This window comes from Anoplolepis gracilipes, chromosome 2, assembly GCF_047496725.1.
Source record: "Anoplolepis gracilipes chromosome 2, ASM4749672v1, whole genome shotgun sequence".
Classification (NCBI taxonomy): Eukaryota; Metazoa; Arthropoda; class Insecta; order Hymenoptera; family Formicidae; genus Anoplolepis; species Anoplolepis gracilipes.
Window position 1 is genome coordinate 14,465,797 of NC_132971.1, and position 27,981 is coordinate 14,493,777.

General features: G+C 30.8%; 1 protein-coding gene and 1 long non-coding RNA gene across 2 annotated transcripts in view; one reads left to right on the forward strand and one right to left on the reverse strand.

The window, feature by feature from the left end:
- The window catches only part of Tis11 (Tis11 zinc finger protein), a 33,091-nt gene extending 26,266 nt beyond the window's left edge, over positions 1 to 6,825 (reverse strand). Inside the window, exon 1 of the mRNA XM_072886527.1 lies at positions 6,087 to 6,825. Coding sequence (XP_072742628.1) covers positions 6,087 to 6,143 — 57 coding nt within the window. The 5' untranslated portion in view covers positions 6,144 to 6,825. The remainder of the gene's footprint in view (positions 1 to 6,086) is intronic.
- LOC140662859 (uncharacterized) overlaps positions 6,826 to 27,981 on the forward strand; it is a 56,401-nt gene continuing 35,245 nt past the window's right edge. The window contains exons 1-2 of the long non-coding RNA XR_012046186.1: positions 6,826 to 7,201; positions 8,403 to 8,585. This is a non-coding gene — a long non-coding RNA (uncharacterized lncRNA). The remainder of the gene's footprint in view (positions 7,202 to 8,402; positions 8,586 to 27,981) is intronic.

The window sequence follows — 27,981 nt, forward strand, 5'->3', positions numbered from 1 at the left end:
AGTAAAAAAATGTCGTTCGACGTATTTTGTTAAGTCTTAATTAACATGTGCTAATTAATGCAAATACAAAGTAAGAATTCGCAACGAAAATAAATTTTTTAGCGGAAGAAACCCATGACAAGAGTCAGGTCGATCATTTCAGCCCACTAAAATTTCCACATTTCGCAATGATCCACGTCGATTTTTGACTGCTCTCGCGAATATCGAAAGTCGAAAGTCCATCCGATCGAACGAGTTTCGAAACTGAGCCGAGGAGAAATTGCTGGAGGAAAGTTAAGCGCGGTTATCGTTCAAAGGAGAGAAAAAAGAGAGATGTGTTTCCGCAGTGAAATACACATCGCGTGGTTGAAAGGAAAAACGAAACCGAAAAAACCGATGATTGCGAAAATTATTTTCCAAAAACATATATCATGGGTTGCATTAATCATTAATGACAGATCTCGTAAAACGGCACTGAAAATCGATAATTGCGAGAGTAAAATTAGAAAAATATTTATAATTTCTAAAACTAATACATTTCTAATACATGCGCATATACATGTATATATTAATAAATAATCATACATCTCTTGTGGCAGCAGCAAGTAAACGGAATTGCGAAACTAGGATAATTTCGATGAGATAAATTCTCGACAGTGTGTACATGGAAAAATATATCTTACGCTAATTGACGTTAGTTTCATTATCGCAAATAAACACGACGATTATTTTCATATATTTATAGTAAGTATCACGATTTGTGATTTCGTCGAGATTATACAGGCCATCATTCATTGACAAAGGTCGACAACGACGCAATCACTCACGCGATAATTATTTCCGAGACGGTTTTTTTCCCCTCTCCCTCCCCCCCGCTCTCTCTCCCTCCCTCCCTCCCTCTCTCTCTCTCTCTCTCTTTTCAAACTTTACGTACGCTTAACCGCATTCGCATGATAGTAAGACGGGAAATGACAAGTGAGCCACCTCGCGCAGTGGTAGACTCATACCGGAAATCGTACGATACACGTGTGCCCGTGCGACACGCATAATTACACGACGAATAGGTATACGCGTAGCGACATATGCTAGCATGCTTCCAGAAATAATGAAATTGATACGTGAGATTGTTGCGCAAACCTGATGTTTTTCGTTTCTTCTGTTTTGCTTACATATACAAGATATTTGTGAGTATCACCGGATATCCTCACGATCGCAAATAAAGCTAAAAAAACGTCTCGGTCGTTCCTTTGTTGAGAGAGTTTTATGCCAAATATACGCGCCTGCCACCAATCGATTTCTCGCATGTGCGCGTTTCACACTGATTGAGAGGAAAAATACCAAAGCATCATCGTTTCGTTTGTTTAATCTTTCGATCAGTATCGCTTACAAACACGATAACACATAGACGATACCGCGTTGTACATAATATACACAGAAAAAAAAAGTGGCGGTTTCACAATATCTGTGCGTGAAGCAACCGCGTATCCTTGTATTATTCCCTGTAATGGACAAGCGAAGGATAAACAACGGATAAAAATGATATTTACAGAAAGATCGTAATCGTTTCTTTCGCAATATAGGTTGTATTCTCTGATGATTGAATATTAATTAAATAACATACATATATGTATGAGACGCATTTAGAATTATTGTAGTTTTTATTTATTCATGTTCACGTATTCTTACTTCAAATCTACGTATTACGTTAAATTAAAATCATTTATATCATTTTTTTCTTCTATTCTTTTTACTTCAAAAAATAAAAATTTGCATAAAGATAAAATACATAATTATATACACATGTCAATTTCATTGTAAATATAACTAAATAATATATTTTATATCTACAAAATTGAAACGGTAAAATCTATTATTACATATTTTTAGTTACATTTGGTAATATCACGATACAAGGACGATATGATGTCTTTTCAGTATATAAAAATTTCTATTTTAAATATCTGAAAATAACAAAATAAACTGATATTGATCGGTTATATCTTGAATAACTTACATACAATGTGTCTAAATAATTACAAAAACATACACGAGTTCAATATTGATAAGATCATCTGACTGTACGAGTTTCATACAATAGATCACGGCAAACAATTGTGTTAAGGTCATGTAAAAAATTCTATGTAAATATACAAAACACAGTACAAACACATCAAAACCAACCGTCTCATCCGTTCGACACGTGAAACTCGAGAATAAATAAAACATTAGGACGATTTCGATAGAATATCTATGATGTAGCTTCAAGAAAGTTATTTGTAATGTGAAAAGCGATGATTTTATGCTCCGCTTATATGTCTGTACAAACAATATTTTCTTTTTAATTAAAATTCTATTTATGTTAAATTGAACAATATTAAAGAAGCTACATATTATATATACCATACTCATACATATACTCGAAATATTTAACATTTATAAATTCTTAGAAACCTACATATTTGTGAAAATCGTCGGTATGTGTCGGTTGTGTTAAAAAGGAATAGCAATACCTTGATTGTATCAAGAATAATGCTCGTATTGTTATCGTCCCACGTCAGAGAATTCTTTCCCTTTCATCAGCAAAATTATAGTTAATGAATACGGCTCATACAATTCGTTAACGATGTACATATTTACTTTTCTCTGCCAGGAAATTCAAGTCCCGTCCAATACCTTTATACCCGTTTCTATTAAAACGGGTATATTAGAGCTTTCTGATTAAATATTCATATACTTTTGTTGGAGTGTTCAAGAGAGGAACACTGTACCAAAACGCATAACAAATACATCTCTGTCCCTATTGCATTCTGTCGCATTACGACGCAATCGAGCATACATGTAGTCGGAACGGAATGGCGAGACCGAGAATGCATTTGTTAATCCAACACACCAATACATACACGTGTATAAGCGGTACCACCAAGTACCAGCGATATTCCATGCGCAAAGAATAGCGCGCGAATTCACGCTGACACGTGTCAGCCGCATCTTCCCGCAAGAGATAATCGATAAAATAGGAAAATAACATTTCTGACAAAGAATATTTGCAACTAGGAATTTTCCAGAAATAAAAAAGAAGAAAACGATTATCGAGTAAAACCTGATAAATGAATTATAAATTAATTAATGATGATTAATAAATACATTGATTGATAAATCGATTTTTAGAGAAAATTGATACTTAAATCAATACTAAATCAACAATATTAGAAATACAATTATTACGTAAAAACTTGTGTAATAAATGTATTTCTAATGTATCAGTATGATTTGAATTATTATATGTATTTGTTACATGTTCCATCAATCTTGATATCCTATATTGCATTATATTATAATTGAATTGCCATTCTTAATAAAGTAAAATAATTAGCATCTTATATTTTAAAAAGGGGAAAAGCTAAATAGTGTGAAATCTTTTACAACAAATAATCAGCATAAGATATATTTAAAAATAATAAAAAATGCTTTGTCATTAATTTAATGAATACAACAAAGTCATAAAACACTTGTGTCAAAAGATTAAACTATGACTTATGTGTGTATTTTTAATCAAAAAAGTGAAAGCATGGTATAACTTTCGTTACGTTAGACTTCCTTCTTTAGTGAAACAATGAATCCATTATAGAATTAACTGCTTTTTCAAGCAAGTAATATTGATTCAATATTCTTTAAATTAAGATATGAAAATAGAAAAACAGCAATATCTCGATCGTTAAATTAGCCTACTATTAAAAGCTGACATATGAATCGTCCGACATTTGTCCGACTTTTAATGGTATTAAAGTATTAACAATCGAGATCATTCGATTCACGTTCATTCCACGTTTCCTCTTAAATCCAACGCTCGTGAGATTGCTCGCGTCACACAGAGAAACTCACGGAGGAGAAACCAAAGAGAGTGTTGTGCCTAGTTCTCTCTTAGGTGAGAGTCTCTCTGGCTCGACTCGCGCGACAAGCCTTTTATTTACATCGTGCGAAAACGTGCGATCGTTCCGACTATTTGCGCGATGAAGGTCTCTCGATCTATCGGTACGCGAAATGGAAAATACGCGTGAATGGCACAACGATTACTATAAATATATTCGATATCTCGCTGGATTATTATAATGATTAAAGTAAGTAATTTTTTATAACTTTATTTATATCCACTTTATTTATATCCAGTTCAATTTAATTTACACTAAATGAAAATTTAAATCAAATATAAAATATATATATTCCTTTTTGCATCTCTAACTATAAAAATAAATTCTCATGCACATTCGATTTAATCATATCCAAATAATCGAAAATATTTACAATCGATAAGAGAAAAAATTTTGAAAATACTGTTGTACGTTACAATTTAGTATAATCAAGATATCGATAATGAATATATATTGATGAAAAAATGTATAAATTAACAGTGAATTCGATTAAAGATGCACTGGTGTATATTAAAGGTTGTCACATATAAATTTACAATAGCATAAGTAATTAAAATATTAAGATAATTAATACTAGTTATTATTATTATTATTCAATACAAATAACGAATAATAATAACTCATAGTATTAATTACTGTTTTAATTACTTATGTTTTATTGTAAATTTATATTCGATAGCCTGTAATGTGAAATAGAGCATTTAATGGAATTTGCTATAAACAAGAGATTATTGCTAATAAACTGATAAATGAGAAGTTGAAAATGCAATAAATTGTAAAGAATTTCAATATGTCATCTATAAAATATGTAATTAATATTTCATCAGCATTTCGTAGAATTAAATTAATGAACTATCTCAATTCAGTCACCCCAATGTTTTTTCCGCTCATATGCTGCATTATCTCGATTTGTAACCTTATTCTGATATCTCGTGCGAAATCTCGATTCGAGTTGCATTGCAACGTCGTTTACCGCATTCTCGGAAATATTGGAAATGCGAATGTAATGGTAATAAGATTTTAATCTATTAGCGTATCAAGAAAAACCGTCTCGAAACGATATACAATCGAGGATTGTAATGTCTTCCTAACGACACACAGCGTTACATATTTTCGATCGTATCTTGTAAATAATTCCTGAGGAATGCGCGGTTATATCTGATTCATCTTACTTTATATATAACAAAAAGAGGAAAAACACAATAAGACGCTCACAAACATGAATACACGCATATATATATATATATATATATATATATACAAAAATATAAGTTGTCGCGATTAGTAATTATGTACATACATATGAATCGAGAGATGAATGGATTGAATGGTCTTTTGATTTCGGACAGAACACTTATACATAATAGTACAATTATGTACATACGTACAACTGATAAGGGTTTTTATTATTTTGAAGGAAATTAATTATTCCTTCCATTATTATATTAATCCTCAAATAATGTTATAACAAATTATGATATCAGAAATGTTATTTTAAAATTCATTATGATAACGAGAAATTTTGTACTTGCAGTTTTCAAATTGCAGAATAAAAATAAATAATATTATGAATGAACAAAAACAATGAAGAAATAGTACGTGAATGTAAAAAAAAAAAAAGTCAAGTTTATTCAATTACAACTTTTTTTAATATATTCAGCAAATCGGAACCGAATGTGAATAACGGAATTTTGCATTTTTTGTCCGTTCAAAATATCTACCTAAATGTCTACCTGTGCCTATCCGGCTATGAATCTATTTTGAATTGAAAAGCAGTAGGTAGGCGGGAACACATAAAGCAAGAAAAGGTAAGGAATAAAGAAAAATTTCGTAGAGAACTCTTGTACACAGTCATAGTCTGGTACCATGAAATATTTCACAATACTGTTCGAGAAATCGAAGGTTTCACTAATTCTTTTTTTTTTTTTTTCGGCAATAGGATTAAGACTAAAGCATAACAAAGTGTCTCAGCTTGTCTACTATACATATATATTTTGCATGTCACGCACAATATATATACTAATTGATATAATTTCGTAATAATTCACGAAAACTTTACTGTGAGATAATTCATTTGTGAAGCATTTTTTGAAGTTCCAGAAGGATTGATGGATTATATTTACACGAGACGCACAAATAATGATGTGTAAAAATATGTCAATTACTATTGAATCTTACCTTGAAAATATGCTCGCTGCACTCGAACATGGGAGTACTCATGACGGCAGTCGACATGGTCCTCGATTTCGCACAAAAACACTGTGTGATCCTGGTGTTTTTCTGCCCTCTTTCTTCTAATCCTTCTTCCTTTTTCTCTCGTCCTTCACAGTGCGTACGAAAGATGTAATAGCAGCGGTATCGCAGTTTGAAGGAAAACTTTCCTCAGAAGAACACAATAAAACTGCCACTCCGACCGTATACGTCGTTATACGATGCCGCTGTAGCTCGCATCGAAAGCACCCGCGAAAACGTAAGTAAAAAAAAAAAAAAAAAAAAACAAAAAAGGACAGTATACGTGTCCTAATCGACACGTGTATCGATGTATCTGATTACTAATAAAAACGCAAGCAAAGCGAGAGAACGCGCGCGCGAACGAGCGAGCGAGTATGGAAAACGCAAACGATTCGTGTTCCCTGGCACGAATCAACCGGCTCTTCGTAGATCGACAACACAGAGTGATGTTATACACTCCGTCGTCTAAGATATATGTCGTTGTGTCGTCAATCGTTGTTGTCGCGCGTACAATGCTTCTCAGTCTGCGTGTTACTGAACTTGAACTTGGCACTTTCTTTCGACAACGCGAGTACCCGGTTCTTTCGGTGAGGAAATTTATCGAAGGGAGGGGGGAATATTATTTGCGTCCAATTCGCCCGATTCAATGTTTACAGGAGAGCCTCCCAAAGCTGACTGAGACTACCGTCGTACAAGAGTCGCCGCTTGTGCTCCGACGAGCGAGCATGTAGACGGGCGATCCGCGTTGCCGACGCGCCGACCAATCGCTTCGCGTCTGACGTATCAGTGGTGGAGGGGGGGAGCTCTCCGACGTGGCAACCGTGCGCGCGTGCGCCTCTTGCAAACGCGTTCCCCTCGGCTCACGTGAAGTTGTCCTGTGTCGGCACGTCGGCTCTCGAGTGTCGTAATGTGCACGTTTTTACGATCTCCAATGGTAGCGATTCGAATTTCTTATTGGGGGTAGATTTGGGGTGGCGTCGCGTCCCCCAGCTTACGCTTACCCTGCAAAAGGCAGGGTTTGATTCCAGCGATGGACGATGCACGGCTTTATGGAATACAAAGTAATCTTTTTATTATAAATTATAAGTTATTTCACTTTTCTTGTTTCTTTTTTAATATTAATTAATGGAAGAAAAAATTACACTTTTTTTTTTATAACAGATATATTATAAAAAGATTCAGATATAAACATATTATAAACACACGAGAATTTCTATAAAAAAGAACATTTTATTTTCAAAAAGAGATTAATTTTAATAAGAAAGTTGGATTTTAAAAATGTTCTACATTTAATGAATTTAATGTGCATTTAATGATTTATAGATGAATATAATTACATTATTGCCTCGATTGATCAGAAATGCTCTAACCAAGATGTATGCTTTTTAAACATAGTTGCAAAGATCGTTGAAACATTGATATCATATTCGATCGTTATTCTAAAAAAAATGCTCTAGGACAATAGATTCGAGCTGAAAGTAACTGACGAATGAGATTACTGTGTTGTTATTATATTTAATGTAACTATATTAATAGAGTTTCGATAAACAATTATCTTAACGGTTAAACAACTCGGTGCATTTGAATGATCAAACAACAACACGAATATAAAGTTTAGTTTTACTTGCGCGAGATAAATTTTGTGCAGTAATTGTCTACGTTTGTTACTATTTTTTTTTGTTACCCATCTATGTTACGATTTTACAATTACAACATATATGCTGCTAATGACAATTGTTTGTAATTTTATAACAAACATGATTCATTATCGAGCATGGAAATTGTTAGAGCTAAATTAAATTAACAAAGTATTGCGATATGAAAATATATTTTATTCTCCAACTAAAGAGAGAGAGAGAGAGAGAGAGAGAGAGAGAGAGAGAGAGAGAGAGAGAGAAAGAGACAGAGAGAGAGAAAACAAAATCATAAAATGTATTATTATGCAAATTATAATATGCAATAATATATGATCAGCATCACAATTTATTATTAATACGAGCAAAATGTTTTCTAGAAAATATAATTAATATTGTTAATTATTGTGTGTGCACTATGATTAATTAAATGAATGTTATTATTAATATGTTTTATATATATATTTTTTTAAATTATAAAAATTATATTTTACTCATTTAAATGTGTGTAACGGAAACATGTAAAAGCAATATCACTTTAGAGAAAACTCTTACAATGTTTAATCAATATTTAATCAATGTTTAATCAATATGTATTATATAATTTATTTTTTCTTAACTAAAACAGGAATAAACTTGTTACCATCATGCGTACCAACGACATCGGTTAGCATCGAAAGAGGAAGTAACATTTCGCAAAGGGAAAGCCGGAAGTTCAGTCACGCGACTAGGAAGTTAAATTTCTCGGCAATTTCACGGAGGCGCAATGTCAAGTTCTGAAAGGTCAAGCGTTGAATAGAAATCTCATAAGGTAAGTAATAAGTGATAAAATTAACCTTTTCCTATAATAAGAAAACAATTTATGAGTTTATTAAATAGCTGAGGAAAGCTATTTTAATTCTTCCTTATTTAATCTCAATTATATTTTTAAAGGAAATTATAATTCTTGCATTTAAAAGAGAAACATATAATTTATAGATTAATTTTAAATTTTAAACTATATATTTAATAGTATGCCTAAAAACTCGGAAGCTCAGTTGGTGATAATGAATTGAAAATACTAATTTATTAGTCACACAGGAAAAATTAGCTACTTATCATAGATCTGATCGACCGTGCATGACAGGCACAAAGCTTGACTCTTGTCTAATTAAGGAATATTATGGTATGCGCAGTAACATATGGGTTCATGAGGGTGAACTATCAAATCTCTCATAGGGAGGTATTTTCAACCCTGAACAGATTCTCATGCCACTAAATATAACAGCTAATGGGAGTCAGTTTTCGTTATGATGGTGAGCTATATACAGAAATATCAAACATGCGGGCTGTTTGTAAAGGGCGTATGTATGAGAAAGAGAAAGAGAAAGACTCCCGGCTAGGTCTACGCAATTATATGTATGATTGGACTTGAAATTTCCAGATTAATCCAAAAATAAGTCGAATGTGCTCTTATCATTTACGTTGTTTTTTATTTAGTCCAGTTTATTATAGAATAAACATTTTTTATATTTTCATAAAGATTATAAACATGGTAGTAAATATACATGTAAAACAAATTTTATTTTAAATATTTTTGAGAAATTACATATAATTTTATATTAATATACATTATGTATGCTTTTACTGTTAAACTACATGATTATTTAATATATAATAATATAATAACATTTAATAATATATACTTTTGCAATATTAAACAAATAATATTTCAGTAATTTATAACGAGATTCTAAATATGTGTGTAGACTATTTCTAAATACTTAACGCTATTATGTAAAGTTTTAATAATAAGACGATAGAAATCAAAAGATAGCTATAACATCATTATAATAAAATTACATGATTATTAATTATATAAACGAAAAGATGTGTATCGTAGGAATTAGAGACAAATATTACCATTTATATAAACTTCCGAATATTCATGAATATTCAGAAATATTCTCGAATATTCTAATTTGAATGCATAGAAGCTAGCAAAAAAATTCTTTTCTCTTTTACGACTTTTCGTAATAATCTACAGTATATATTATATATACATATATATATAGTACATATAAAATTAAAACATGAGAAAATGCATAGACGAAAAAGTTGACATGAAAACAATCTTGCTTACAATTTCCATAAAGTTTTAAAATCAAAGACAGAAGAAAGAAAAAAGGTATACGAGTGTACAAGGGTGAAAAAAGTAAAGAGAATAGTTAGCCGAGTGGTGTTTTTAGCACATGCGTAGCATAAATGTATCCATTATCATGGGAATACGCGAGTATTATGGGAAGGCACGTGAAAAGCGCATGGGCGTACCATGTGGTACGCAGAGCAACGTTGCTACTCACAACAGGGACCTGGTTTGCTTGCAACATCACGTCTTGCACCGCTTTCTGAGACGCAAAAGAAGTGGGCGAAGAGAAACACAGTTGTATTTAATTTCTCATAATCTTTTTTTATTACAGTTTTATTCAAATCGATACATAAATTTCGGTTGAATTAATGATTGTTATCACTCAATTCACTACGATTATAATTTGATCACATTTTTGTTTTAGCAGAGATATAAAAAAAATTAATAACAATAACAATACATAAATATAATACTACACACAAAGCGTTTTACACAAAAAGGAAAGCATTGTTCGTTAGTATATACTCGCAATTTGTACCTTCTATAGATTATCTTGGTGACAAAGAAAGCGAAGGCCACGAAAGTAGCCACGCTGGAAATGTCACACGCGGAGTGTCATATGACGTCACGAAGTTTTTTTTCCTTGGCAGATCTTGTATCTAAACATGCGTAAGTGAAATCTCCACTTTCTTTGCTTGCCTCTCTCGTTGACGTCATATTGCAGTCTTGCAATGATGACGCAGTAGGAGCAAGACGTCATTCAAATTTTTCTATAAGTGTGAATTTTTGATAACGTCATTTTGTCGAACAACGTCACAGTTATATGTCGGAATGAGTCACACGTGATGCATTTATAATAAATCTGTGCAATATATTTTATTATTATTATATTAAATATTATAAATCCTGTTGTTTCTTTGTTCACTGATTCACGGATTTTTTTCCTTTTTGTGTAAGAAATTCTTAGAATAATACAAAGATTTTTTTAGGTTTTAGAGAAAAGAAGTTTTAAATATAAAGGATAATTTTGCAACGATTATTTTACAATTATTGCAAAGCATTTATTGCAACATCCAGTCCTTTCTATTGAAAGTTTCTTTCTTTTAAGACTCAAAAAAAACTTTTTTGCATTATACTTTAAGAATTGTTTACAGTTAAACATAAAAATAAACTAATAAATAGATATTTACAATAAATTTTTATAGATTTTTAAACGTATTGTCAACATGAAAAAGATTTAACCTTTAAATACCAAATCACTCAAAAATTCTTTTTTTTTTTTTTTAAATGTTATTAATATAATTAAAGAAAAAAATATATTATAAAATACAAATATAAACAATTTATTGTTAAAAAAAATTGATGACATAAATAAAAATGTGCATATTATGTAATAATCTTACCAATATGCTTTTGATAATATAAGAAAAAAAACAGTGTTGGAAATGTTATATGCTGAATGGCGTGATGACTCAACGAACATTTTCTCTATTCTCCGTCAAAGGAACGCGAGATACGTAGAATACAGAAAAGTCGCGATTGAAATAAAAATTTGTACTTTCAAGTTATGTAATTAGAGAATCGTGAGGTAAAATATCACGATGAAAATGTCACAGGGCGAACGGGATGCAGAAGAAGTTGCGCTCAAGTCGTGGAATTAATCAATGCGGATCCTGTATTATATTATAACGTGTTACATCATTGTATCTGTGTGGGTGCGCAGCAAAAAAATTCAAGATTTATTAATTTACTTAACATCTGAATCATCTCGAGGCAAAAAGCTTGTATACTATCGAAAATATTATTAATCCGTTTCTTATTAAAGATATTCTTTATTACGTGCAGAATATGATTCATTCGCTGTGTAATTAACTCTATAAATCGACGACATAAGGATTACTCAACACATACGTTTTTTTATATTTTTACAATATAATTTATTTCTCTGGAAAATTTCCAGCTGACTCAAGTAACGTTAGGTCAATATTTTCGGCGGACTATGGCGCCTCCGGTGCACAGATACCTGCATCCGTAGATTGCACATCGATAGATCGGAGCAAAGATCGTTCCGAGAATCGCAAAGGCCAAGGCAACGACGACACAGGCAGGTAGACATATAACAACACGGGTAAATGCACGCGGCTAAACCGGACAGAGCGGAAAGGCGGCTTGTGTAATGTCGGCTGGAGGCAGCGGATTGCTCTCTTCGAGTCTGCTTCGTGAAAAAGTTGTCGTTATCGGTGCACATTGGTGATTTCTTTTCACGTGCTGAAAGTCGTGCCTCGTAAAGCTTCACTTGCGAGAAGGCATTCGGGACAATCTCTCTCGGAGGTCTATACCTGAAAACGAAATGCAATCAAGTCAATATTTATTAATTTCTATTGTTTATATAGATATTTCTATAGATATTTGCTAACTTGTGTGTCTATTCCAACGTGTTGTTAGCACTTTTTTACGAATGAAGGGATGAAGGTGTATGAAACTTAGCAAAGTTAGATAAGTTAGAATACAAAAAATATATGCTGGACAAATATTAAATTATTCTATATTTGAAACCGTTAACAATTGAGGGCTCGAAAGAAAAACGGCTTGATAATTTTGACATTATAAGTTTTTCACTTATTGTTAGAAATGTCAAGATTGAATAATATAAGTTATAATAATGGTAATATTATTAAAAATATGAATAATAAAAAACCAAAAATAAAAGTTATAATTTTAAAGAGATAGAATTTATTATAGTTATGTGAAGATATAAAATTATAATTTTTATTTTTTTTTGTATTTTTTGAACAAGTTAATAAATAACTAATAATTAAAAAAATTATTTTATTTGAAATAAATATAGGAGAAAGAGAAGAAGAGACAGAGAAACCAGGAGCATTAATGCTATTAGAAAGTATTCTAGAGAAAATTGCAAGTTACGTAGGGGAGAAGAGACGAAATATTGAGTAAAAATTGATAACCTCTTCATCTATATTTTAAAATAAAATAGTGCCGTTTTGACATATTTTTTCGTGACATAATGTCGTCTTTGTTAGCGTAGCCCTTACATAATTTGCTTAGTTTACGTAGCACATAGCGCCGTCAGTCAATAATGGTACATAAGTGCTTACGTATATCTGTGGTTTTTGCGCTCTTACTTTCTTATTCTCTGGCGTTTCCATGGCCAGACGTTACTCTGATCGAAACTTTCACATTTCATATTAATCTTAAATTAATACTAACAACGTGCGTAATGTTACATAAATCGCTATCATTTCTCCTATAGTAGCACTTACGGATTACAGTCTACAATCGTACGATTAATAATTTTTATATTGCAAGTATTTTCGAAATAGCTTCCTTGATTATAAGATAGTTACTCGAGGAATGAGCGAAATAGAAGAGTGAAATTTTACGAACGCTATTTTTTAGCTTTTGGTATCAAATAGTCTCTTGAAATTCGTTTGGTCGAGATTTGAAGAGATAATTCGCGATTTTGTAACCGAGATAAACATTGATCTTATAATCAGAAAACGCTATATCTTATACTATGCAATAATTATATAAAGATCTGCGCAAAAATAAAATTTTGTCTAAAGATTATTGTTAAAGAATACTAAAACGGTTCTACTAAAGTTATGTAGAAACAAAAAATTATTAAAAACTGTTTTTAATAATCGTCTCGTAGAATAATGCGTTTTGATGATACGGATCGTCTCGCGAACGCGGATTATTCCGCTCATTGATGCCAATGGGTTAATGACCGCATACAACAGTAAAGTAACAAGAATAATGTCAGCCAGAGGACTAGAGGTCATTATTCTATTTCATCGATTCAACGTAGCCAGTTTTCCGTTACAGTCATTAGCGCGATTTTCACGAAGTAGTTATAATGTCCTTTTAGTCTCAACATTATCAACTAATTCGTATATTTTAACTTGAAAAATTAATTTATCGGTGAAAAATCTTTTACGTATGTTTAAGAAAGTCTCTATCCGTCATAGCTTCATTATTTCATAGAATATTGCTTGAAAAGCTCCGTGGTAGTTTCTAATGAGTTAAAGTGCAACGATCAGCTATGATTGCTAGGTCTTGGAAGGGCGCTATCGTTATACCGTGTTGCAATGAATGATCGACGATAGCGCCGTGCGGGGCTCCAAAGTCATTGCACTTTGAGCCGTGATGACCGAGCCGAGCGACTCATATCGGCGGCGTGTATGTACATGCATGTATGCACGCATGACCCTCTGCACGTTTTCCTACAGGCGACAATAGTTTCGTACTCAGAGCGACCGCCTATCTTTGTAGCACGCAGACGCATCGCGAGTTGTACTGTACGCAGTCGCAAGTTTTCTTCCTATCCTGTGCATTGCACGAATGGTTACGCCTATTGGCTTTCAAACGTGTGTACATTGTAGAGAAAATTATGAAAAAATATATATATTTTAGTGTTTTTTCATTGATAATATATATTGTGAAAATATTCTCAAAATCTGTCAAAAATATCCTAAAATCACTTAAATTTCAAGACTATAAAGTTGCAAAAAATAATCTCAGACCTAAAAAATTCTAGTATAAACAAAATTGATAAATGTCATTACGTGATTATAAAAATTAAATACAAATAGAACTTAAAAAATAAATATTAATCAAAGAAGATAATAAAATAAATAACATTAAATATTATAAAAATTATATTAAATTTGAATTAAGCATTGAATAAAAATATTTAAATTATCTTTCAGATATATATTATTTTCAAATTAAAAAATAATTTAACAAAATACAGTTTATAAATACAGTTATTTTAATATTTAGTTTATATTTTTATCTTCATATGGTAAAACTTATTTTAATTCTATTTTTTTTGTCTTTTATATTAAAGATTTATTTAAATTATCTGTCTTTTACATCTTTTACATATTGAAATATCTGAATTCAAAATACTGAATTGAAGTAAGTTAAGACGAAACTAATTAAAAATTCCAATATTTGTTTTTGAACTTTTTTAGCTTATTTAGTCACAAAATCAAATTTAAAAAATATAAAAATATTTCTATAAATTTTAAAATTATAATTTGAGTTTATTAACTTATTTCAATAAATCCTAATAAAAGTTAAAATTTTGAAATTTTATAATTTTTGAGTCCTGTCATATTTATATAACAAGTAAATTTTGAATATGTAATACATATTTTTTCGACTCACAGTCAGACTTTTATCACTTTTTCGTTCCTTGTATTTGTTTCTTTTACTTTATTATAATAGATTGTAACTATATTAATGCAGTCATTAAGTAATTTTATATTAACATATGACACATCTCTGTTTAATTGACACATGTAGCTCAATATAATAAAGCAATAAAATAGAATGCGGAAGAGCGGGAATAATATTAATATCTACACATGAATATATATATAAAGCACAAGGTTTGTGTGTGAATATTAATATGAAACTCTTCAAATAGTTGTAAAGGTATTAATTAACATAAGAGACCCTTTCGCATCTTCTTTTTCTGTTTTCCCTTTTTTATCCCTTGTTTTTCCTTTACATATATATGAATTTCAAATAGTTTTATGTATTTCTCCCATTCCCTCGCCTCGAAAGACCTCGTCATGCAACGCTTCGTGTCACGTCTTCCATTCATTAGCACTTGCAACGTTCGCAGACAGTTCATGTTTGACCATCTTGAATTGCCGGCTTTTTCATGTGTTCTTAGTATTTTTCGAGACTCGTAGATGACATACATCGCTGCATGAAAAAGAGAGAGAGAGAGGGATAGAGATAAAAATTAGGGATAGACTCTGGCGTGCACTTGGTCAAATAACGCTTTCTCTATAGGACTCCGCATTTATTGGCGCTTCTAATTCGGGGGCGGAAGTGGTCGAAAGACACACAGCAAAAACAGACCTCACGGATTAAAATAGTCCGTTAGAGTGGCTGGCTTAAACCATTTTACATTGATAATTAACACAACTTCTAGAACCACTTCGATCCGAAAAGTTTGTCTTTCAATGTCCATTTTCTAGAATAATCTCGAAAAATTGCTGAAAAATTGCGGTATCATATTACGATTATGTTCAAATTATTTTATGAATAATATTCGTGTATATATATATATATATATATATATATATATATATATATATATATATATGTATACATACATGTATATATAAATATATATGTATATATATACAATAATTGAGTAATCATATATTTAAATATAAAATTTTATTTTTCTTTTTGCGCAAAATTTATCTTGTTTGTATTTATTTTAATACATCTTTTACACACATCACGAGCTGCAAACATATTACGTGACTAGACGTAGCTATTAATTAAAATTCGTATTATTAATTCTAGTCTTAATGAATATACTTTAAACCGGTTTTTAATACATTATAATATCCGGCTAGTGAGCTATCTATCTACGCGCCTTTCCAGCGGCGACGTATATTTACAAGATAAGGAACCCTTTGACCTTCTACATCCTCTATCTCTCTCTCTCTGTGATTTAATAATTTAAAATTATTTTTTCTCTTTGCATCCTTCTAGTCAGATCCGAGGTAACTCTTCTACAACCGGACTTTTTTAAAAGTGTTTAAAAGAAACTAAGAAACTTTAAAAAGTTTCTAGGAGAAAATTGTGTTAAATAAAAAACAATTTTTAATTTTTTTTTTCAAAAATTACAAAAATTTGTTTTATAAAATCTGAAATTTAAGTTGTATTGCATAATAAAACATGTGATTAAATCTACAATTATTAAAAAATTGTTCGATCTGATTTTTTCTGTAAAAAAACAATTCCGTTAATAGTTAACAATCTATAAATATTATTAGTAAAACAAAAATTAATAATAGTGTGTGATATTTTATATTTATTAAATATATTGTCAATCTTATTGTTGAATTAAAGCGTTTTATTGTAGAATAACAAGCTAAATTATCAAGTATATTTGAATTTTCGAGTATATTTGTTCTAGGTAACAATTTATTTTCTATGACTCGTCTTGATAAACTTTATTGTATCACTTTTTACTCGAAATACAACATTGTTCTAATAGTATTATCGTTATGTCTTGATAAATCGGTATATTATCGTTATGTCTTCAATCCTATGTACTTTGTGTAGCCAACTCTTTATGACGAGGTTATCTAGAGTTTTTTCTAAGTTTTTGAAAGTTGATCAGAAGGCTAAACAATATACTTGTGCAAGAAATCATTTATTATTGTGTGGAAAAAATATGAAAAAGATATTAGAAATAAATAATCAAATAGAGAGACAACAGTGATATATTATTGCTATAAGATTATTGTGACTGTATTTTATTTATTGTATTTTAATCTAATGTTGTCTTATCTAATATTAAATATTTTATCTAATATTAAATATCTTATCTAATATTAAATATCTGATTAAATAGCACTATCTAAGAGTTTAATATTTATCAATGAGATTAATAAAGGATGTAAAGTCAAATATGTATAAATTTTAACTGTGTAAGTGAGTTAAAAGTGTAATTAATGTCTAAAAAATTTATGACGTATACAAGGAATATGTCAAAATTATTAGGCAGCATATATATTATATAACATTTTCCGTTTTTATTTTAAATTTCTTTCATATAAAAAAGTATTTTATAGATGACAGTAACACATATAATAACTGTTATCAGAGAGAGAAAATTAGGACGACTGAGTCTATATTAGATCTTTCAAATAATGATACTATAAACGAATGAATTAATTGTAGACATATATTTGTTATAAAAGAAAACTTTTTTTACATTTAGTATGTACATATACGCGCGTTTGAAGCTTTCCAACGCCAATTAACGAATTTAACACTCGGATATCATTTGGTCTCGAGAACGTAAACAGTTAAACGATCAGAGGTGGCCATGTTCGATCCGGAAGTGGGCCAACAGACTCTTCCGATGCCAGAAAGAGCCAGCCACGCGTCCAATTATCTCTGCTCGCACCGTAGAGAGAAAGGGAAAGTCAATCAGGTGAAAGTCACTCGCAAGGATAGTTTTGCCTCCGTTCATCCGATAGATGTTTAGGGAAAGTGTGTACTGACTTTAAAGTTTATCACACAGCTTTTTTGTATCATTCTTTTATCGCATCTGGAATGTTTTGTCAATTTTGTCAACAAATTATTCTATGTACAGATAATCTTTATATAATTTTTTACCTGTAAATTAAAAAAAATTGAAAATAAACTCTCATACGGTGCATTGCTTCATCAATTGTACAACGAATACCGGATATATTCGGATGCATAATAATATTTCGTTTTTATGTTTTTACGTTTTTCTTTACAAGAAATAAAAAAGACATATATTTTTTCATTTTATTATATTTGTAATTTATTTTTGAAGATGATACTTTCTACTACATACAAAATAATACATTTTTATTTAAAAAAAAAAGAAAGTATAAGCAATATATAAATAAATAATATTTCTTTTTTATAACGAAAAAGAATACACTTAAAGTATTTTTTTTATCTGTTGCATTAAAATAAAAATCTCTATGGATTCAAACCGTCAAAAAGATTAATTGATTATCTAATCGCAACCTTTTCATAGTAAACTTATTCCGATGCAGATTGTCCCATTTGGCTTTTATATTCCTCGATATGTTTACGCGTCATCCTACTTTTGTCAATTTCAAACGATAACATCGACATGTATAATACATCCGGCTGTTCTTATCATCGAATGCACCCGCGTGCGACAGTCAATCGGTCGAATAAGCGGCTGTTTTTACAGACGTACTCTGTATTCCGGAATAATAACGACAGTGTTATTTGCATTATTGGTTTAAAGAAATTTACAGAAATCGGCGATCGTCGTTTATTGAAACAGAGTGAGTAGGGGAGTTTTGTGGAAAAAAAAATGCGCGCTTGCCGTTGTAACATTGACCTAAACTTGCGATGCTAATTACGCTGTTCTATCTAATGACTCGTGTGGTTTAAAAGAAGGCCTCCATTAACATAAATTGTTTCTCAGACCTTTACGATTTTATTGCGTACGCTGTCTGCAATAACGGGACGAGCGCGAGCTGCACACTGCACGATTAGAAGATATATTTTATCCGCGTTCATGCCTACGCACGTATATTACCTCGTCATCTTCCATACTGCCGCTATTACGCTGTTATAATAGCACAGTGTCTATACCAAGTGTATTAGATTTCGCTACACTTTACAGCCGATTAAAGATTTTACGGACGAGCGCGGCGCGATGATTTGTATCAGTCACATTGTATATTATACAATATTTTCAACTATTATTTCTTTGCCATTCGTTCGCATCCCGTAAGGATTTCCATTATATTTCCAAAGGTTGTAATAGCGTTAAATCATGCGACTTTTTGCTGAAAAGTACACGCTCCATTGCTAATGTTACATGATTTGGTTCCGTATTACGAATTAGGATTAAGTAATATCCATTATGAGTGAGACGCTTCAATGTTTACCGTTGATTTTTATTAAATTTCTATTATTAACACTTTAATTCAATCTTTCTTACAATTTTTGCAATGTTTTTTTAATTAAATAAAAAATCCACATCTCGTCTCTTTGCATTACAATATAAGAAACCTATAATCTATAATTGACATGATCAGTATCGAGTATTTATTATTATTATTTTTTATATTCAAGCTCAATCCGTTTACGACCGGCAAGTCGATAATCTTCAGCAAGATATATCAATATGACGGACTCGGAAGTAATAGTATGCAATTTCTGACATTGGGCTGAATTTCGAGTGTGCATTTTATGCGCGAAATATGCGAGAAGGGTAGGCTCCGTTATGGTGGCGGCTGGGAAATGTTACGGTCCATGGTACATGACCAGGAATATACCCCGTGGCCTTGCTTGATACCTACTTGCACGTTTCTGCGTATACGACGAAGAAAGGCCTTAGACGAGCCGAGGAGCCTTGTTCTTGCGCGACACGCAAGTCGAGAGGGCTATCGTGTCGATCGTTCTCTTCTCTTTTTGACTTGCCTCTTCTCTTCTTCCGGAAATTTTACATGATTCCGATAATTCCTGTATTTTGTCCGCGATTCTGGCAAATCCGCTAAAATTTTTTTATCAATACTTATACTGTTTGCATAACGAAATGAGATAATAGAATTTCATATTTTTATATGTTATGGCATTTTTTAGTGCAATATACGGGAATTATATAAATAGATTCATCCACCATGACAACTATAAATGCATTAGTTATCATGAGCAACTGACTAGTTAATAAATTAAAAAAAAAAAAAATGCGGTTTGTCAGTTATTTATGATAGCTGAAATGCATTAGTCAACAAGTCTATTTGTCAACGTCTCATTTTTCTTTGTAATAGAAGCATACTACAATATAGCACATAGAAAAATATTCTATATATAAATATATTTTAACAATATTAATTTTTGTAACGTGAATTTTTTACGCAAACAAAAACTTCTTTACAAAATTGTGTTCGAAAAAAAATATGATTATTTCTTTAGAAATAACACAATTATGAAATGAGCCAAAATTTCTTGTCTATATTCGATATTTTCAATATTTTTAAAACATTTTTATTTTTGTCTGATGTGCAACATTGAATTACAACATGTTCTCCTTCATTGATTTCAATAAGAAATTAGAAATCAGTATTCGTTTTTTTTTTTTTTTACTACAAACTATCACATCGACTTCCAAAGCAAACAATGACCGAAAAATTATTCTCAGTATCGATTGCCACAGAACACCTTTTTTTTAACGACTCACGAGAGGAATCATCGGTGCATGCTTTCGCCGTTTAAAAAGTCAAATACGCACATCAAATTCGGAACGGAAAAAAAAATCGCCAGATTTATACAAAGTTATGCGCTGAAATATAGGTTAACTTGACGTTACATATTTATGACAGAATACAAAATATCGTCTGACACAATGCATAAACCATATCCATGTGATAAATCTATTGATGATATATGCGCATATTAGTCTGAAAAGAAAATAATGGATTCGTTAATTATGACGCGGTGATTCGTTATGTTTGCTTTATATTATTGTGGATAAAAGTATTTTCTCTTAAATGCAAAATATCGACAAAAATCTTCAACATTAAAATTTTAAATTATATTTTATTAAAATGTCATATATTAAAAAAATATTATTAATTTGATTCTCAAATAAAGTACAATTATGTCGTTGTTAGATTAGACTGCTTTATCAAAATTTACTATTAAGGGGAACAAATTCTTGATTTTTTTAAAATTGAAATTTATTATAAAATTTATTTATTAAAAAATTGATCAAATTTCTATTACTTGAACTCATTCTTCGTGAAATAACTTTTGTCTCTATTTTATCTTTATAATGAAAAATAAAAGTAGAATATGTATTTTCTGATTTTTACGTTTAGGAAGCGTGTAATTAAAAATAGACTGTGCTTTGACAAATGACTGCAATTAGATTTGCTTCCTCTTCCAGTTCTTCAATGCTTACGTAAACGCCTGATGGAGATGATCGAAACTCGTGCACGATGTTTAATTTTATTATCTTCGCCAAATCGATTTCGTCAGGCAATATTCTCCCGTAACTGTCGTTCGCATCCGCGATTCGTCACGTACAATCCGATTACAATAATAAGCGGTCTTTTATGACCAGCTTGCCTCTGCGATTCGCGGCAAGAAATTCTCCTGTTTTAATCCTTACATTGTGCGTTGCGAGAGCATTTCCGCAGAGAGAAATCACGAAGATGCTCGGGAAAAACCGGATGATTACCGGAAATCATCCGGCTAATTAATGTCTGCCGCTCGTAAATTACACCGTTATGTAAGACATGCTTACAATTACCGTCATACAGCACGTGTAGAGGTATTGCAAATTGCGAGCGTAGTCTAAAAGTACAATAAAAACTATCAAAGTGAAAAGAATTGAAACTTGAGAAAATGTTTGATTGACCATAATGTTTTTGTCATTGATTATTTCTAATAAAAATTAAGAACTTACATCATAGCAATTAAATGAACATAACGATCAGTGCATTTCTTATATCAAAATTAAATATAAATAAATTGATAATAGAGATTGGAAAAACGTGTATATAAGTTAATACATTTTATTGCAGCATGTGTGTAACATCCTTAATCTCCGTCGCGGAGCAAAGTTTAATCTTTACGACGATTATCTCTTTGTACCCGTCGTTCATCTCGCTTGCTATCTCCTTGCAATTTCATGCTTCTGTAATGAGATCTTTATCACGAGATGATCGCGCAAGCTCGAAATGGGATAATAATCTTTTTCAGCCATTTGCCTAGTAGCAATTTTCGTACCAAATAAATCGCTGGTTAGTTTTGCGAGGGCGTAATGATCGAGAGAGAAATACCGGGTTGCCGGAAAATTAATATCATTATTAGAGGAGGATGAAGCGATAATTCGCCGGTGTAGAATAACTATCTTTGAGTTCGCGCGGTAATTTAATTTCTTCGAGAACGATTTTTATCGCGCTATACTTTTTAACGCAATCGTTCATAAACCTATATCCTATAGAAAAATTATCTGACCTTAGTAAATCACGATTCCAATCACTACATTTTCTAAAGATTGCGTTAAAGAGGATCGCATGATAAAAATCGTTCTCAAAGAATATATATAATATACATCTGTATACATTTATAAATAAAGAGAAGGTTACAATGTTAAAAGTATTAAAAATTTGATAATATAAAAGAAAATGATTCCGCATAAAAATATAATAACTAATTACATAACTAAAATATATAAAAACTTTAAAAAATTTATTAACACGATTTCATATATGTATATGTATAAAAAAATTAATATTTGTCATTTTAGGCTTTTCAGTCACTTTTTATGCAAAATTATTTCTTTCAATATTTTTGACTGTGATCGTTTTAGGCTTTGTTCCAAATTCTTTAAATGGAAACGCAGTTTCCATTCATTCTTAAAGTGTGTAGTATTGTAGTTATTACTTTTCGGAATATGTTTCGATCCGGAGCGAATTGATAGAAAATCTTACTTATTGTGAGAGAGATATGTTCTTAGAGAAACAAATCTTTTTAATTGGAAAAACTGAAAAACATAAATATCTTATAAGTCAACCGACCGTTCTACGTGATACTTCATAAGAAACTTTTTTGCGCAAACCATATGTGAAAACAGGCCTGCGCACCCCCGTAGACATCGTAGACCATCCAACGGTCCAGGATATGGTCGTGGGAACGATGTCTACAATACGGAATACTTTAGACCAGTCTGTGTCGTAGTGTAAGAATTTCGTAACTAACTTTATTTGATTGAAAAATCCAATTGCGAACAAACGTGTGATTTGCATGACTAATTTTCGTTCAGAGTAAGAATACATATGGTCATGATAAGAATTGCGAGTGAATGAAAATAATGCAAAGATATAAGCGGCCAATAATTGTTCAGTCAGCAGGCGTACATGTGTGTCGCATCCCTAAGATCTTTAAAACGTTTGCAAGGGCGTAGACGCATTTTGAAGAAGATTCCTTTATGACAAAATCCGTGATCGAGAAATAAATGTTTACACAAAAATAAATTTGTGCTTTCGGCAGCAGGTTAATATAACTTGGTACAACATTTATATGCAATCTAACAAGTGTGTATAAGTTTTAAATATTCCTACATAATATTTTAAAAATGTATTATATTTTTTATCAATTTAATGCAATTCTGTATTTTGTGTAATTAAATGACTAAGAAAAAAAGAGAAAGAAAGAGAGAGATTATAATTTCAAAGATGTAAAGAATCGTAATTATTATTATTATCATCACGATTTTGCAACAAGCAATTTATTTAGTCACTAATCATTAATATTATTAGATTGGTAATGTCTATTATTATAGTAATATTGATTATTTTTCTGTGTGAATATTTTGTCTTTTATGATATTATATGTTATTTGTAAAAGATATTTTTACTATATAATTTTGAAACGATATTTTAGCTATTGCTTGCCATTGAGATTTAACGGCTTGTATAAAAGAAAAAATAGAAATCTCTTCTCCATTTGATTTTATACGCGGACCGCCATCAATCGCGCGTTGCCATAGAAATATCTCACCTTTAGTAATGACCACGCCATTGGTTGGATACGAGGGGTTAGCGAAGACTGCAGCACCTGCGGCTTTCATCCCTACATATACTGTAGGTGGATGGGGTGAATCGCGATAAAAAAGATGATCTAACATAATCGAGACCGAGAAATCGTTTCAAATGTTGAATATAATTCTAGTCGATCACATTTCTGGATCGAATCAATTAATAGTTATGCAACATAAACAGAAAGTGAATATCTATAGATCGAATAAAATAATAAAAAAATATATTAATTTATTATTTTACATTAATAAATTTATATTTTAAGTACAATAATAACTTATAAATTTACCTATTTAAAGTCACAAATATTTTTGATTCTTATTTATATAATAATTTAAATATTTGAATTAATTAACATTATAATAAACAATTTATTGTTGATACTCAAAGTAGGTTTTTTATATTTATCATTTTTAGCGTAAAATCATATTATTTGATTGTGTCATTGCAATAACTCATTTCTATGAAATATTTTGTAGGGGACAGCAGAGTATTAGGAATAGACATTTTTTTTTATTTATTTTTTTTTTCCGTCGTACATATTTGTTATTTTACAGCACTGAGAATTCATCCCTTTGCGTAACATATGCGGGGGTGTGCAATAGAGAAAGACGGTAAGGGAAACGAGAAAAGGGACCCGACGAAATATGCGCGTGGAGAACCTTCATGGTTTTCAGGGCCTCTTAAAATGGAAGGTCCAGTGGTGAGATTCGGTCCCCTCACAGACCAATCCTATTTAAAGGCGCTTGCACGTCTCGTCGGTGACGCGCATAACATCCCGTCCCTTTTTCTGGTTTCTATGAGACACCTGTGTGCCCGACCGCGTCTCGTCTATATATTTATTTATCCAGCCGATAGAATTTCTCTCCTTCTCTTTTTCTTCCTTTCTCTTTCTCGAACGCGGTCGACTTGCATTATGAAATTTATGAATGCCTCGACCAACGGCATGCCCCGCATGGCGACCCCAAGGGATGGAAATGCCATCATGGAGCACGATGTTACAACTACAGATATAAGAGCTGTCAAATTTGATTTAATATCTACGAGTAATATTAAATAATTATTACTGCTGAAAATATTGTTGTGAAACAAATTAGTGGAATTATTATTTGTTATATATGTAATATTGAAACAAGTACAACATTGTTTTCTTATTATAAGAAATACAATTATACAAATTATTTTAAAAATGTATAAAAATAATTTCTTTAAGAGTTTATTTCATTTATTCTATCGAAATATTAATTTAATAATACAGATTAAAAGATTAGAGCATATTATATTATTATGGAGCCGTTACATTTGAGAAGTTTCTAGAAGGAGATGCAGCATAGACTATTGATAATTTGCTTAAAACAAGTTATTTTTTAAATGTCAATTAATTATCTAATAGAAGAATATTTGAAAACAAATTTATCATAAGCGATAAATTATTGAAAGGAAGAAGTGTTTTTCGCTTTAAAGAATCCCCGATAATATTTTTTATATTCAACATATTTGTAGATATTTACACTTTTTTTGAGATATTATTAGATCCCGCTTTGTACACGAAATTTTTTTTTACGCCTGAAATAATTCTGTTGCTAATATTTTCTCTTGCGAGAAATAAGTTCTCAAGATTTTCGGTTTACTCTAGTATTTGCAATAGTGAGAAAATTAACGAGTAATTTTTCTGCTCGGCCTAACATGAAGTTTGCTTGTTCATCTCTACTCTTACGTAACAATCGATTACAACTTGCGTGATTTGCGTCAGCAAAGTTGCAAACGTCTTGTTAACTTGATTATTTACGCGTCCGTTAACAGTCGCTCAGTAGCGCGACATTATCGCGCGATCGGAATAAGAAATATTAAAGAAAAATATTATTATACTTGCGCAAAAACAAATAAAAAATAACAGCGCCGATAAGCTATATTTTATGCTGATTCTAGCCAACCTGCGATCGCATAACATTCGAAAGACCATCAGTCATGTTCATCATATTTTTCCTCAGCTATATATAATACTTTTCCTAAATAAATCAACGATTTAATCTCTGTACACATCCAGACGTTGATATTACGAAGTTTGTTAACGGTTTCGTTATAAACATAAATATTCAGAGTATTTTTTCATGTAAATATTTGGATAGCTTAGGTATTAAATTTCTTATTTTTAATAAAACGTTATTCAAACAATGTCAAGTTTAGAGATACTAATATTTCTCATATATTACATATCTCTTGGAGATATTTTAGAGATTTGTATATTTTTATTATTTTATTTCTGATGAAATAAAAAAGTAAATATTCAACTTGAAATTAATTGAAGAATATAATTTTTTGTCATTTACTTTTCTGTATACATGTATATAAAGTTTAAGTTTGCTGAACTTCTTTTAATTATAATCATTTTTATAAAAAAAAAAGAACTATTAGAAAAAAGTAAACCGATGTTCGTTGTAAACTAAGCGAAAGTTGCCGTTTTATAAAAAGGGTGAGGTCAAAGAGAAGGTCAATCCAAAAATACTACCGCAACATTGTAAGGCAATACTTTTTTTTGTCCAACGATCCTTTTTTTCCACCGGAATAGTTATGTATCGTGCAGGATAGCCTAGCTTGAATGCGGGAAGCCTCCGAGATTTATTTTACAATTTCCAAATTGTGTCCCTCCTACGGGAAGATTACAGGAACGGAAATCAGACAAGGAACCGGTTCGCTTTTCGGATTGTTCGATGCTATGGTGTCGCTTATCCATGTTACATTTCTACACACATAGACAGACATCCTCTATTTATTTTTCTCTTTTTTTAGATTTATTTAAGCCTGTTGTTCAACTTATATCATGAATAAAAATCAACAATATGCTAGAACAATAGTAAAATGATATGAAAAAATATGCAAATACCTAAAATATATTAAAAGATCTTTTAATATATTTTAAATATATGTTTTTTGTATATTTTTAAATAAATATTATTTTTTATTTTATTTAAATATTTAACTAATTAGTTTATTCGTGTATTTATTTGTATTTGTTAATTGCTCTGTTAAATATTTTTTCGATCTTTATTTATTTTCTATGAGTTTTTATTAAAGGAGATAAATTCAAACTACTATATACTTTTCTCTTTCTTTATTTCTTTAATTAAAAAAGTGAATTTAGCCTTTTCCTCTCCGATCCTTCTCTCTCTTCACGTGGAATCATTACCTCTCTTGACAGAGTACTTTCTCCACTTTGAATTCTTGCTCGCAATCGCTCGAGTGCGAGCGCAAATGAAAGTCGGAAACGAATCGTAGGAGTTTCTAATTTTGGCATGACCTTCGAGAAGTGGGTTAAATCATAACAAAACAGAATCTCCTTAGACCGTCTCGCTTCCGGCTGTCTGATTCTACGATGACGTATGTAGAAAAAAGTCACGGCTAGGGTACATGGGATAGCATGATTTATAATCTGGTGACTTTCGACATTAGGCGTTAGAGAGAAATGACTGTCTTCACAATTCGTCATTATCGCAATTATTGTCGCTTTTTAAAGATTATGTATTATGTACTATAGTAAGGAAATTATATGATTTATATGATTTTTGGTATTGGTTTGACAATCGTATTCTTATATAAAATTAGCTACGAATTATTTATAAAATTGTCTCTATATATATATTTAAAGTATAATATTTATAAGAAAATTATATGTAAAATAAAGTATTTCATTGCACTTGTTAAATAAGAAATTATATGTACATAGCTTAATTAAGAAATAATAATTATAATATATAGCTTTTGTATGAAATGTATAATAAGAAATACAAAAAAAACCACATCTGAAATTATTCATAGAAGCGTGACATGCAATGTTCTCGTGAAATTGTGTCATTGTAACGAATTATAAAAATTTTGAATTTAGATTAATAATATATTACTTATGTAAAAACGAGTAATCCGAAAATGATGAAGAAGAGAATTTT